The sequence below is a fragment of the Lampris incognitus genome, chromosome 10 (assembly GCF_029633865.1).
Source record: "Lampris incognitus isolate fLamInc1 chromosome 10, fLamInc1.hap2, whole genome shotgun sequence".
Classification (NCBI taxonomy): Eukaryota; Metazoa; Chordata; class Actinopteri; order Lampriformes; family Lampridae; genus Lampris; species Lampris incognitus.
In genome coordinates this window covers 23457646-23473549 of record NC_079220.1, presented here as the reverse complement: position 1 = coordinate 23473549, position 15904 = coordinate 23457646, and the positions used below count along the sequence as shown (strand labels likewise).

Sequence of the window (15904 nt, the reverse complement as noted above, 5' to 3'; positions counted from 1 at the left end):
GAGCAGCCGAAAGTAGTAGTAGTAGTATATTGTACATATGTTACATATTTGTACCACAAATTATGTTTCTTTGTGTTGTGTTTGTGTTCTTCATTTCAGGAAATGTTTCAACAATATTTGCAAATATCTAATAACTGCTGTTTGTAGTGACCACAGTGCAATCCACAATGGTTTGGAAGCTCTAAGGAAAGGCAGTGGTGTTACTTGGTCATTTCACAGCTATCAAAAACCATATAAAACAAGAAAAAAGTACTTCATATATACTTTGACAATATTGTTGTTTAGGTTTTCATTTGGAATGTAGTTCAGCCAGGGTGGCACGATATTCTAGAATTCCGTGGCAGTTGGAAGAATAAAGAAGGGTCAGATTGTTATAAAACAGAGAGCACAAAAGGATGTAATTTGGATTTGTGAATGCCCACTGCCTACCCAGCCACTGACCTCACCGCACGTCACTAGTGTGTGTGTGTGTGTGTGTGTGTGTGTGTGTGTGTGTGTGTGTGTGTGTCAAAAGGACAATGCTTGAGGATGCTACGAGAGGGGCGCTCATTGTCCCTGTCCCCCTTCCTGTCCTCCCGCCTGCCGCTGTGCGGTGCCTGGGAGACGTGCATACAAGCGACTGAGCCGTGCGCATGCGCGGTGTATTGTTTTGACTGAAAATGCCGTCGGTTTCGAAAACGGCGGCCAATGCTTCTCCTCAAACTGAGAAACCTACCCATTATACGTGAGTAAAGCGGACGCAAAAGGAGCCGAATCATCCGTTGCCGAAAAATTTCTTTCGGACTTGCAAACGTGTGCATTTGCAGTTCCGTATTTCTTTTTACTCCCCTCAATGCGTAAAAAAACATGGTGCTTTTCCTGGCTTTGTGATTACCTACATTAGCAAACAGCGATTGCACGCTAACGATAGCGGGCGTTGTGTTGCTGACAGAGGGGTTAATTTAGAAAATGGTCGCGTCAAACGTTAGATGGATTGTTTATAGTTGTTACCGGGGGGGGGGTGAGTGCGCGTTTTGAGCCGGTTTTTGGAAATCACAGCGGTAACTTATCCAGCAAAATGATTAGCCAGCAACTCGCTAACCAGTCCGCTTTGTAAATAGCACGGCCTTATTTTGAGTTCCTTCTCGCTACGCACGTTTATAGACGTACGTAATGTGTTCCTCCATAAGCGTTACGTCCAAATCAGTGCGTATTATCTCTGGAAATGCCCCGCTAACGCTGGCATTGCGAGGCGTTTGGTAAACTGCCCCGCTGTCAACGCAGCGCGAAACCTCGGCCATTTACCTCAGCTCTTCTTTGCCCGAAACGGGTGACTGTGCATGCTAACACTTTTGTTTTCCTTGCTGTTGCAGCTATTTGAAGGAGTTCAGGACGGAGCAGTGTCCGCTGTTCCTTCAGCACAAGTGTACGCAGCACAGACCCTTTACCTGTTTCCACTGGCATTTCCTCAACCAGCGGCGAAGGCGGCCCATCAGAAGACGAGACGGGACTTTCAACTACAGCCCCGATGTCTACTGCACAAAGTACGACGAGACTACAGGGATTTGCCCGGATGGAGACGAGTAAGTGTGGAAGGTTCCAGTTATCGGAATTGTTCAGTTTTTCTTTCCTTGTCGTGTGAATTTGTTGACGCTGCTGATTGAGCCTCTGTCACCGCGTTTGGCGGCGCGGCGTTGTTTGTTTGTACGTTTGCTTCTTTCTTAAATAATCATTCCTGGTTGCAGGCGGCGTCATATCATCGAAAAATGTTAACGAAGGCAAACATACATCATATTGTTCTCGGTGTTTAGTTGTCAAGCGAGAATGCGTGACCGTCAGATTCTGCTTTTGTTTTGTTTTGGTCCTCCCTCTAACACGAGGGAAGAGAGGACCGAAACCACCTCCGCTCCTCTCAGCATCACTGAACCGACTGCTTCCCTGTGTTCCCTCATTGGTCGAAACAGAAGTTGCACCTCTGTCCCATCTTTATTGGAAACAGATATTTTGTTATATATAATCCATTAGAAACGGCTACATCAGCTCTGAGAAACTGAAATATCAAATACTTGTGGATATTTGTCAGGAGGTGTGGAAGGTTCATTTGAGAATGAGTCGTCATCAGAATCATGTTTATTAGCCATGCAGATTTGCACATACATGGAATTTTACTCCGGTTTCGTGGCTCTCTCAGTGTACTTAACATAGAATAACAACACTACAACACAACAATCTTCAGATGTATACACAAGGATTGACTTATACAGGCAAAATAAGATGTGATAAAGTGCTATGGTGCAGAGAATATATCAGAGATGCTGAAATAGATGTTAGCAGGTTACTTGCATACATGCCTGAGGTAGATGCACATGACAGAGCATACCAGTATATGTTCAAGATGAGAAGATGATCTGCGTTTAACCCTACGGGGAAATTACACAGTTGTAAAAGTGCAAAAGACAGCCCAATACAGTGCAGAAATATCAAAGACAATATGTTAGCGTTATGTCTGTTAGAAATAGCACTGAGAGCTCTTGCGGTAAAAAAAAAAATCAGTCTTAAGTGTGATGACCACACAGTTGTAGCCTCGGTGCTCATTGGAAAACAGGAACAACAGAAATGCGGAGGGATGACTGCTAGATAAAAACTGGAAATAAGTAAAGCTGTATCCACACAGACCAAGACTAAAAACCAAGGAGGGAAGGAGCTGAAAAGTGAATTACAAAGCCTATATTTAATCAAAAAGGTCCAGTTGAAACACAGCGACTCATAGCCATGTGAATAAAGACACTTTCCATCTCATATCCTCCTCAGTGTTTAGGGTGCCTTGGTCTGTGTGGATACATCCTTGGTTATTTGAAGTTTTCTACTTTTACCTACATTATCCCTCAGTTTCTCTATACTTTCATCTGTGTTTTCAGATTGCTAGAAAAGCAATAAAAATAGAGATATTAATTTGAGGATGCAGTACCTGTACAGCTGGGATCAAACGTACTATTTAGATAATATTGCACATCTTTCCAAATTATATGTGCATAAAGTAGGACTGAAGTGTACAAGTCATGTTATGCAATAAAATCACATACCATAACTCTGGCACAAGGTGAGTCACTATAGAGTTATTATACAGTCAGATGGTCAAAGCAACAAAAGACTCACTGAAACGCTTCCTGATCCACATGGGTGGTAGCAGCCTATATCTAATACAGCTGCATGCACTACATTACACCAGTATAACCAAGAAGGTGGGCGGCATTATCCACAATGGATAGTGGCTTGGTTGTCATCATTTTCTCCGCTGCGGTCTCCACTGTGTTTGGGTTGAGACCAATGACTGAGCCGGCCTCCCCTTTAGCTATTAGATTAGCTACCAGATCGGCTTTTGTCTAAATCTTAATATGAGTATATTTGCCTAATCAAGCCACATGTTACTGTATTTTAACCAAGCAAAATGTTGATGCAGTGGTGAACTGAAGCATAGCAGGCAGCACCAAGTCTTATTCCCTTTAATTTATTTGCTGCTGGTTAATGTTTAAGTTTAATCAACATTTGCTGTGAAAGGTAATGAACTGTAGAAGGGTGCTCTGTTCAAAACATGCTCACAATTCTGTGTTCACAGTGGGCCTTGGACCGGGCAAATTAAAGGTCACAGCAGTCGGTATCATGTGATGTCAGCCGACCACAATGGCAAACTGCCCTCTTGCTGCCAAAGGGATTTTGATAATCAAAAAGCTTCACCATTCCCTGCACAAATGGACTGCTTTAGACAGTAGTATGATATCTTTAATCAATAATATCCATATATTTTATCTGAAAAGGATAAAACATGAGGGAAGCCAGGCTCGGAATTAGAATTGGTCAGCCCAGAGAAAATTCAGTGATACTTCTTTCCCTCTGAAATTTTCCTTTATAAGCCTCTGAAATTACCAGCCAGTAGAAGACAGCTCTTACTTATTCACTTCTTTATTCAAAGAGTTTCAGTATCAGTAAAGTTTATCTTTTGTCGTCAGATTTCATCTACACCTGCAGTAGGTGGTGCTTAAATAATATCTGTTTGCGCTAATACCCTTGATATTACATATTTGTTTGGCTGAAAGAGCAAAAAGGCAGTGTCCCAGTTTCCTGTTTTTCACATGCAGAATGTTTCTGCGCATGGTGAGAATATCAAAATCTTGCTTGAGATAGTTTCTAGACCATGACATCATAAAGCTTTTCTGGCACCTTGTAAAGGCAAGCCATCATGGTCATCTCTTTATGTTGGGGTTTACATTTTGGTCTTTCAAAAGAATTAAGTAATGTATTTATTTAGGCCCACATTAATCCTATAAGAAGCTATGCATCATTTTATTTATTTTTTGCTTCTCTGAAAGATGATATATCAACAAGCCACTTTGGAGGTGCCTCACCTTATTCAGAGAACAAGTTGCTCTATCACTACAATATTTATTTTTTAATGTGAGAAATCTTTATGGTAAAACATTTCTTAAAAGGAAAATGTTGTCTTTACTGAGAATGAAGTGCTGCAACCTCCCTCCTGTCCCCCCTCTAACAATAGAAGCAATTTTTATTACCTTATCTGTTGCCATGGAAACTGTTGCTATTCATGAAGGAAAACTTGGTTGTGTTGAAGACGCTCATTGGCTGTGCATTCTGAAGGCATTGCCTCTACATTAGCATTGGATGAAGTGAAGATCTTTATTTTTTTCATAGGAGCCAACTGGTCTGATGTAAATACTTCATGTATGTGAATATGCGCAAGTATCCGAATTCTTGATTAGACATGCATTGTAAGCTTTACGTTTGTATTGGGAGCAGTGTTCATCATATTACTAGTGCAATGCTTAGGCCGGGGTTATAGTTTATTAATAAGTCTTGGTGTTTCAATGAGCTTCATAGTCCTGCCCAAGTCTTGGTGTTTCAGTGAGCTTCATAGTTCTGCTCATCCTGCGCCACAAAAAAAAAATTCCCACTAGCTTTGGAGGAATAACTGAAATCAGTCCACTACTGCAAATAATTGCACACTATCTGTGAAAAGCTATTTCACTTTAGCCCTCCTATTCTGACTAGTGCAGACAGACTTGCATAGTAACCTCTGTAGTACTAACTCCCTTTAATGTGCAGTAGGGGTAAGATGAATAAGAGACATTAAAATGATGAGAAAATGGTGTTAAAAATATCAGAACCGTATTTATTGCCCAGTAGTTCAAGAACATACAAGGAATTTGACTTGGTATGTTGGTGCATGAGGGAAAATTAACAGCAAAAGTAAGGTAAAAGTTTATAATAATAACAATAATAATAATATGTATATATATATATATATATACACTACCGTTCAAAAGTTTGGGATCACCCAAACAATTTCGTGTTTTCCATGAAAAGTCACACTTATTCACCACCATATGTTGTGAAATGAATAGAAAATAGAGTCAAGACATTGACAAGGTTAGAAATAATGATTTGTATTTGAAATAAGATTTTTTTTACATCAAACTTTGCTTTCGTCAAAGAATCCTCCATTTGCAGCAATTACAGCATTGCAGACCTTTGGCATTCTAGCTGTTAATTTGTTGAGGTAATCTGGAGAAATTGCACCCCACGCTTCCAGAAGCAGCTCCCACAAGTTGGATTGGTTGGATGGGCACTTCTTTGAGCAGATTGAGTTTCTGGAGCATCACATTTGTGGGGTCAATTAAACGCTCAAAATGGCCAGAAAAAGAGAACTTTCATCTGAAACTCGACAGTCTATTCTTGTTCTTAGAAATGAAGGCTATTCCATGCGAGAAATTGCTAAGAAATTGAAGATTTCCTACACCGGTGTGTACTACTCCCTTCAGAGGACAGCACAAACAGGCTCTAACAGGTACTATTTAATGAAGATGCCAGTTGGGGACCTGTGAGGCGTCTGTTTCTCAAACTAGAGACTCTAATGTACTTATCTTCTTGCTCAGTTGTGCAACGCGGCCTCCCACTTCTTTTTCTACTCTGGTTAGAGCCTGTTTGTGCTGTCCTCTGAAGGGAGTAGTACACACCGGTGTAGGAAATCTTCAATTTCTTAGCAATTTCTCGCATGGAATAGCCTTCATTTCTAAGAACAAGAATAGACTGTCGAGTTTCAGATGAAAGTTCTCTTTTTCTGGCCATTTTGAGCGTTTAATTGACCCCACAAATGTGATGCTCCAGAAACTCAATCTGCTCAAAGAAGTGCCCATCCAACCAATCCAACTTGTGGGAGCTGCTTCTGGAAGCGTGGGGTGCAATTTCTCCAGATTACCTCAACAAATTAACAGCTAGAATGCCAAAGGTCTGCAATGCTGTAATTGCTGCAAATGGAGGATTCTTTGACGAAAGCAAAGTTTGATGTAAAAAAAATCTTATTTCAAATACAAATCATTATTTCTAACCTTGTCAATGTCTTGACTCTATTTTCTATTCATTTCGCAACATACGGTGGTGAATAAGTGTGACTTTTCATGGAAAACACAAAATTGTTTGGGTGATCCCAAACTTTTGAATGGTAGTGTATATATATATATATATATATATATATATATATATATATATATATATATATATATATATACACAAGACAAAAATAAAATAAAAATAGGTGAAATAAGTTGCAATAATGTAGAAACACAGGGAATATGGCAAGTACTCTATTTACAGAATGTTAAATGAGAATTTTTAAATAAGAGTTATTCATGAAATGAGAAGTTGTTGTAGAATAAGAGTTATTTACAGGGTAGTGGGAGCTTTATGCGAAGTGTCCCTTTATAGAGGGCAAAGTAGGGCAGATAGATATATTGCACTGTTCGTGCATGTGAGTGTGTGCATGTATTTAGGTGTATGTCATGTGGGTAGAGAGGGTCAACGGGGATGGGGGGGGTCAGGGGCAGTGTTAGTATCTGTGGGTGTCTGGGGGCTTGTTGGAAAGGCCTACTAGTGGGGTTCCGGTGATGTCATCACCCGGAATGGCAGCCTAAAATAACAACTCCTCCGAAAAAATACACATTTCGCCCCGTGAAATTGTCAAATACAAAATCTCTCTGATAATATTTGAACTGGTAAGGGGGGCAAGAATGGGAAAAAAGGATGGAAACAAAAAAAGGACCGTTGCAGAGCCAGTAAGCAAAGAAAATACGGCGAACAGCTCTCCTACAGTGGCACAAGGTAACAAAGCTAACGCTAACCCTCATTCAGACGAAGTGGCCAGTTTAACTAAAGTTCTGGAGGAGATACAGGACTTCCACAAAGACATAAACAACATTTTAGTGACATTAAATCCGAGCTCGCCGACGTTAATCAAAAAATAAAATTGAAAAGGTAGAAGATCGCATTCAAAACGTCGAACAGGTGCTAAGCAAGCTGATAAAAGTAATAAATCAACAAGAAAATGAACTACTCGACCAAGAAGGGTGGTCATGATGGAAGAATATGAGGATATGTAATGTTTCCGAAGGAGTGGAGGTGTCATCTATGGTGGAGTTTATAGAAAAGTTAGTACAGGACACGCTGGAGATTTGCCCGACTATGGAGCTTGACATTGAGAGAGCACACCGATCATTTGCCCTGAGACCTTCCGAGGATAGGAAAGACAAGTCACAGTCAATAATAATCAGTTTCCTCCGCTACAACACCAAATCGGAGATTCTGCGCAAGGCATGGGGAAAGAAGAAGGTGTTTTTGAACGAGAGACCAATATATTTTGATCAAGATTACCCCCCCCCCCCCAGTGGTCCTGCAGAAGCATAAGAAATACTCTGAAGCGAAGCGAGTGTTTAAGTAGAGAAAGATCAGCTTCCATACTCTGTACCCTGCTAAACTACGAGTGTTCTACGAAGACACGACGCGGCTGTACCAGACAGTGGAGGAGGTGACTACAGACAGGAAGGACAGAGGACGTCCCGTCAGCTTGATCACACCGAGGGAGGGCCTGCCTGAGCAGCTATCCCGCTCCGCCTGGGAAATGATGGGAGGATTGAGACAGTAGGGGCAGGAGAAGAGCGAGTAAAGAATATCAGAGAGAGACTGCGCATTTTCAGAAGACAGCCCTCACCTCCCCCAGAAGAGCCATAAGTTCTGACTAATCTCAAAAGGGTTGGTAAACCAAATAGAACCCAAAATAGATGGTGTTATATTCATCTTAATGATATATTATAATGTGGATTTTCTGTTATTTTTTTATTTTGTTCTTTATATCCACTCCATTTTTCCCCATCTAAATCAGAATATACACATGGGAGGAATATACAGGCAAGTTTTTTCTTATGTAATGGACATAGACTTTTTCATTTACTTTTTTGGATGCTGCAGTGGGAGCCCTCAGCCCACAGGTAGGAGAGGCTTCCCCTCACAGCTAGACATTTTTTCTAGCTCAGCCCAGGGTCATTTACCAGAGACCCCAGCCTTGGAATCACACCTTCCTTAACGTCTTTTTTATTCATTTATTTGTTTTTTCGTGTCTTTGTTCTTGCTTGTTCAGGGAGTTTGGTTAAGTTCTATTTTGCCAACTTCAGTGATACACTGACAGATAAATATATATGACTAGTGACAAAGTAAAATTCATCTCTTTTAATGTCATGTTGAGTCCAATCAAACGCAGTAAAATTCTGTCTAAAGTGAAGAAAGAACAAGCCCATGTAGTACATATATCCACAGAAAACCCATTTAAATGATAAGGAGCGTGAAAAACTAAAGAGAATGGGCTTCTCTAATTTGTTTTTTCTTCTTCATATAAATCAGCACATAGGAGAGGAGTTGCTATTCTCATTTCAAGCAAGCTAAATTTTGAAAAAGTATTCGAAATGAGAGATAAGGAGAGCAGATATATTCTAATAAGGGGGACTATAGATGGCAATCCAGTTACTCTATTGAATATATATGCACCCCCAGGAAGTGATATTAGTTTCTTCCAGAAAATCACTAATATATAATAATGGAAACAGAAGGTCTCCTGATATGTGGGAGAGATTTAAATTTACAATTACAACCAAACTTAGACTCTTCCAGAAGAAAAACCCATGAAACTAAGTCCCTACATAAGAAAGTTAACACATTTTTTGAGGACATGGGTTTAATTGATATATGGAGAGAGATCTTTTTTCCCTAACAGAAGGGATTACACTTAGTATTCTGCCCCCCACTCTGTATATACAAGAACAGACTATTTCATAACATTTGGAAAAGATAAAGACAAAATAAACACCTGTGGAATTGGGACCATAAATTTAAGTGACCATTCACCTATATATTTATCTGTTGAGTTTGACCTGCAACCAAAGAGTACTACATGGAAACTAAATTCACATCTACTCAATGATCCCAATTTTAAGGACCAAATTAAAAAATAAATTAGTCTTTATTTAGAATTCAATGATAATGGAGAGGTTTAATCTCCCATTCTATGGGATACTCCAAAGGCTGTCTTTAGAGGGAAAATCATAGCAGTATTTTCTTACAAGAAAAAAACAAGGAATAAAACATTAGAGGAATTACAAAACAAGCTGAAGGAACTAGGGAAAAAAACAAATTGAGTTTGGCACAGGATACATTAGAGGAAATTAGAAAAACAATTAGGAATGAAATTAATAGTTTGGCTACACAAGAAATCAGGAAAAATCTAATGTTTTTGAAACAGACATTATGAAAGTGGATCTAAATCTATGAAAATACTGGCGTGGAAATTAAAAAAGAAGATAACAGAAAACACAATTAATAGAATTAGGAATCCAAGAACAAAAGTGATAAAAAAATAAGTTAAGTGAGATTCAGGAAGCTTTTGAAGTGTTTTACAAAACTCTATAATCTGCAGTTCAAGAACAAAAAAGAACAGTGATTGCAGATAACTGAATGTGAACTAAAATTAAACAACTCACCAGGATCAGATGGCTATATGGCAGGGTGGTATAAAGAATTTGAAAATGAGTTAACTCCTGTTTATACTCCCTACGCTGAACTGGGCTTTAAAAAAGGCGCAAACGCTACCCCGCTGGAAGGAGGTGATAATCTCAGCTATACCAAAAGAAGGCAAGGATAAAATGGAATGTGGGTCTTTTAGACCAATATCTGTTCTTAATGTAGATTATAGACTATTTACCTCCATCATGGCCAAACGATTAGAAGCGTTCCTACCCACACTGATACATAATGATCAGACAGGTTTCATACAACAATGCCAAAAACAAGGCAATATACGAAGGACACTACACATTATGGATCAAATACGAAATAAATGAATAACTAAAATTAAAGCAATAGTGATAAGCGTGGATGCTGAAAAGGCATTTGACTCGGTTCACTGGAATTTTCTTTACAGAGTTCTACACAGATTTGGTTTCCATGACACAATTATTAAAACTATACAGGCACTATATGACAAGGCCACTGCTAGGATTAAAATTAATGGTTATTTATCAAATAATTTTACCCTAGAAAGGGGCTCGAGACAGGGCGGTGCATGGTCACCGCTACTCTTTGCATGATATTTGAAACCACTAGCTAGACAAAATGAAGATATCAGGGGAATTATTATTAAAGGCACAGAGCATAAATTGGCCTGTTACGCAGGCAACATTTTGATCTATCTAGGGCAACCAACGTACTTTTTACCTAAATTGATGCAGTCCTTTGAACAATATGGTCAATTGTCAGGATACAAGATCAACATAGATAAAACCCAGTTACTTTCATATAACTATAGCACACCCAGAGAAATTGAAAGTAGATACCCTTTGACATGGCAAACAGAGTCTTTCAAATAGTTGGACATCAACATGCCAAAAAATTTGGCAAAACTATCAAAATACAATTATTTGCCTATAACTTAAAAATTAAGGAAGCCATAACAAAATGGAACCTAATTCCTATCCTTAGTCTCAGCTCAAGGATTGAATCCATTAAAATTAATATATTGCCCAGACTATTATATTTCTTTCAGACCCTACCAATAGAGATTAAACGAAACAAATACAATGAATGAGACAAAATGGTATCAAGGTACATATGGCAAGGTAAAAGACCTAGGGTTTGTCTCAAAACTTTTCAGTTGGCCAAAAAAAAAAAATGGGGGATGGGGCCTACCTTCTATTAAAGATTATTATTTTGCAGCACAGATGAGAGTTATGATATGCTGGTACAACCCATCATGTGATGCTCAAATGGAAAAATATTGAAGAGAGGATACCTTCCATCCCCATAAAGGCAATCTTAGCTGATAACAATCTACAAAGTTATGTAAATACTACGGATAACCCATGGCTGAAATGCACTCTCAAAACATGGAAAACTATTATAAAAAGGATATAAACTAGAGGGGGATATTGTAATTCTTAAATGGTGTGCATATGACTCAGATTTTACACCAAATAAACTAGATACTAGACTTAGGGACTGGACAGCTAAAGGAATAACAATTATATGCAATATAATGAAAGAAGGAACTGCTCAGTTTTGAATGCTTAAAAAGAAACACTTATTTGAAAAACAAGACTTTTATTGGTACCTGCAGATGTGACATCATGTTAATATGAAGATGAAAAATGTAACCGAGGCAAGTACTTGTCTGATAGAACTGTTTAGAAGAGCATATAATTCAGATACTTATAGTAGAATCATTTCATGCACATATAAGGGTCTGTTAAATCTTAAAACACATTCGACTTTATACATTAAAACAAAATGGGAGGAAGAAGGAGGGACAGTTATATCTGAGGAAGAATGGACAACAATATGGAAGTATCAATGGGAGTGTACTAGTTCGCAGAAATGGAGGGAGTTTGGTTGAGAAAAACCTGATAAGGTATTTTATTACACCCTCTCAGAAATCACATTATGATAGTAACCTCCCTGTTTGCTGGATAAACTGGGGAAACCAAAATGCAAACCACTACCATATTTTCTGGGATTGCCCTGTTATCAGAGACTATTGGAGAGTGATACACAATGCCCTACAAGACATTTTTAAATGTGAAATACTCCTGGATAGTAAGACCATATATTTTGGGTATATACCCCAAGAATGGTTGAAAGGAGATAATATACTGCTGTTGGCTAGTAAAAAGACTTACCAGGAAATGGTTATCACAGGAGAGCCCAACTTTAAACACATGGATGGAAATTACAATGGACATTTATAAAATGGAGAGGATAATGGCATCTGTCAATCATAAATTGGAACAATTAGCCTTATACTGGAAAAAATGGTCTGACTACATAGCACCCCATAGCCCTGATTTTATTTTCACAAATCGATGATTATGTTGTAAAGAAAAAAATCACCTCCTACCTGTACATATTTTTTTCCTTTGTTCTGTTCTTTCTTTTCTATTAAGTGGATAATATATATATGTATATATATAAGCACCAGCATATAGAGCAAAAACATTCCCAAAAATGCTTCCCTAAATGAACCTGGTAAAGAATATTCACATCTATTTAATTTATCAGACCAGCCTGATTAGGGTATGTCATGGAATCTCTGTCGATGCATTTTTGCCCCAAAGCAAAACACCAAAATATGAAAGTCACTAGAAGAACCCCGCTACAATGTAGCGGTTTGGTTCTCCACCCGTCTAAATCTCCCTCCTCTTCATCCTGCCAGCTAACCGCCTTCCCCCTGCCCCTAACCCCCCCCCCCACTCCAACTCCCTCCCCCCAAATGCTCAGAATCATCTGAAATGCCGAGAAAAGTGGTTTTTAGCCATTTTTAGAAAATGCATATTTTGCATAATTATGGATAATTATGATTATATTATAATTTTCTGCTATTTTTCTGGTCATCTCTGGAACAATACCTACCACCTCCAAAAAAAAAATAGGATCATAAGTGCATTTTTGCAAAAATGCATTAAGTCCCAGAAAAAAAAAATTATATAGGTGAAAAAAATCAAAGATGCTCAGAATCATCTGAAATGCCGAGAAAAGTGGTTTTTAGCCATTTTTAGAAAAATGCATATTTATGCATAATTATGCATAATTTTATTTTTCTGGGATTTTTCCCTTACTCTCTGAGACAATACCTACCACTTCCAAAAAGAATTAGGATCATAAGTGCTTTAGTTTTCGGTCCCGCTATCTACACTAACACCACACACACACACACATTCCGAAAATATAGGAGTAGACTAGAAGAACCCCGCTACAATGTAGCGGTTTGGTTATCCACCCTTCTAAAGCTCCCTCCTCTTCATCCTGCCAGCTAACCGCCTTCCCCCTGCCCCTAAACCCCCCCCCACTCCAACTCCCTCCCCCCAAATGCTCAGAATCATTTGAAATGCCGAGAAAAGTGGTTTTTAGCCATTTTTAGAAAATGCATATTTTGCATAATTATGCATAATTATTATAATTATATTTTAATGTTCTGCTATGTTTCTGGTCCTCTCTGGAACAATACCTACCACCTCCAAAAAAAATTAGGATCATAAGTGCATTTTTGCAAAAATGCATATCTTGCATAATGCCAAAACATTTAAGTTCCAGGAATTTTTTTATATAGGTGAAAAAATCAAAGATGCTCAGAATCATCTGAAATGCCGAGAAAAGTGGTTTTTAGCCATTTTTAGAAAAATGCATATTTTGCATATTTATGCATAATTATGCATAATTTTAATTTTCTGCTTTTTTTTATAGGTGCCCCTGATCATCCCCAATAACCTCCAAAAAGAATCAAGGCCCCAAGTGCTTTAGTTTGGCCGTTTATAGACTCTCACACAGACACACATTGTGAAAATACGGGAGTAGATTCTGGATGTTTAGCTGTTTGTACCAAGATTATTCATTTAGGGACGTCTCTTTGGTTCCCAGGTTTGAGCTGTAGAATGGGTCACTTGCTGACTCCTTCAAGGACTGATGATGTGTTAATGGACTTTACAATCATTAATGTCACAAATGCTGCAGAGATAATGCTGTGCTTTTGTTAATTCATTGCTGTTTTAGTTCTTGTTTATGTTTGTTTTTGTTTTTTCCTTTTTTGGTCTTTTGTACTTTATCATTTCTATTTATGTTCCTTAGAGAAACTCTTTAAAAAAAAAGGAAAGGCCTACTGCTGTGGGAAAGAAGCTTTTCTTGTGGGATGAGGTTCTGGTTTTTATAGACCTTAACCTCTTGTGAGAGGAGAGTGTTGAAAAGACCATGCCCTGGATGGGAAGGGTCAACTATGATCGTTCCTGCTCGCCTCAGTGTCCTAGAGACATACAGGTCATGGAGGGCTGGCAGGTTGCAGCCAATCACCCTCTCAGCAGAGCGACTGATACATTGCAATCTGCCCTTGTCCTTGGCAGTGTACCAGATAGTGATGGAGGAGGTGAGGGTGGACTCAATGAGCATGTTTACATGCACACTAATAAGCTGATCATTATCGGATTTATGGAGTTACCAGATTATTCAAGTGGTCATGTAAACAGCATAATACGATATACTTGATCAGATAAAGGCCATTATCAGATTATGAAAAATCCGATAAACACGCCTAGCTTTTTGACCAATATTCATTTTTATTCGGCGCATGTATACCGTAAATCTGGTTTATTTCGTTGTTTTACATATGCGTATGTGTAAAAATGTAAAATAAAAAAAGGGATGTTGTCAAAACGCAAGCGGATGCAGTTAATCAAACATGACATCCTTCATCAGATCACATAGTTGCACAAATGCTCTCTTGAGACATTCTGAAATTCTCTCTCCACTCCTGATCTGAGAATTCCTTGAGTACCACTCTCTCCCACCAGTCCTTACTCCTAACGCACATCCAGTGAAGCATGAGTTTTAGGTAGGAGTGGAGGAAGAGCTATGCTGCTTAGACCAATGGCAGATGCTTGCTGTATAAATGCTTCTCGTCGTTTTCTGCTCATATGCAGAACGCAAAGAAGGAGAGCAGTATTTTTTCATGTTTTGCAACAAATTCCACATAAAGCCCTGACCGGCGGAGCTGCCATAGTAAGCGACGCCATGTTGACAGGAAGTTTTGAAAATAACAGTTCATGTACTTGGAAAGAAATCCAACTATTGACTGAATCATGTAAACCCGTTTTCTTCGATTATCGCATTACTAAAGTGCATGTAAACACGTCGAATTGGATTATTACCATTACCGGATTATTCCCAGTTACGGTTTATTGTGGTCATGTCAACATACTCACTGATTGCGGTGTAAAACTGTTCCATCATTGGCTGTAGCAGGTTGAACTTCTTCAGCTGCCACAGGAAGTACAACCTCTGCTGTGCCATCTTGGTGAGGGAGCTGATGTTCAGCTCCCACTTGAGGTCTTAGGTGATGATGGTGCTCAGGAAGCAGGGAGATTCCACAGTATCGACTGAGGAGCCACACAGGGTGATGGGGGCGGGCGGGGGTGTGTTTTTTCTGAAGTTCACAACCATCTCCACTGTCTTTAGAGCGTTGAGCTCCAAATTGTTTTGGTCGCACTAGGACACCAGATGGTCAATCTCCCAACTCTGGGAGGACTCATCTTCACCATAGATGAGCCCAATGAGAGTGGTGTTGTCAGCAAACTTCAGGAGCGTGACTGACTGGTAACTGGAGCTGCAGCTGTTTGTATACAGGCAGAAGAGTAGAGGGGAAATGGTGCTGTTTCCTGTCGGATAGGATGTCAGTGATCCACCTGCAGGTGGAGTCAGGCACGTGCAGTTGGGAGAGTTTGTCCTGCAGCACATCTGGCATGATGGTGTTGAAGGCAGAGCTGAAATCCACACATAGGATCCTGGCATAGGTTCCCCCAGAGTCCAGGTGATGGAGGATGAAGTGGAGCGCCATGTATACTATAATGTCCACAGACCTGTTGGCTCTGTAGGCAAGCGGCAGGGGGTCCAGGATTGGGTTGGTGATGGTTTTAAGGTGGACAGTACAAGGCACTTAAAAGACTTCATTACCACAGAGGTTGGGGCGATGGGTCTGTAGCCATTGAGTCCAGTG

General features: G+C 39.4%; 1 protein-coding gene across 2 annotated transcripts in view; it reads left to right on the top strand.

Moving 5' to 3' along the window:
- The first annotated feature begins 659 nt into the window (after positions 1-659).
- unkl (unk like zinc finger) overlaps positions 660-15904 on the top strand; it is a 32100-nt gene continuing 16855 nt past the window's right edge. For both annotated transcript variants that reach the window (XM_056288536.1, XM_056288535.1), the window contains exons 1-2: positions 660-724; positions 1353-1562. In XM_056288536.1, the coding sequence (XP_056144511.1) occupies positions 660-724; positions 1353-1562 (275 nt within the window). The remainder of the gene's footprint in view (positions 725-1352; positions 1563-15904) is intronic.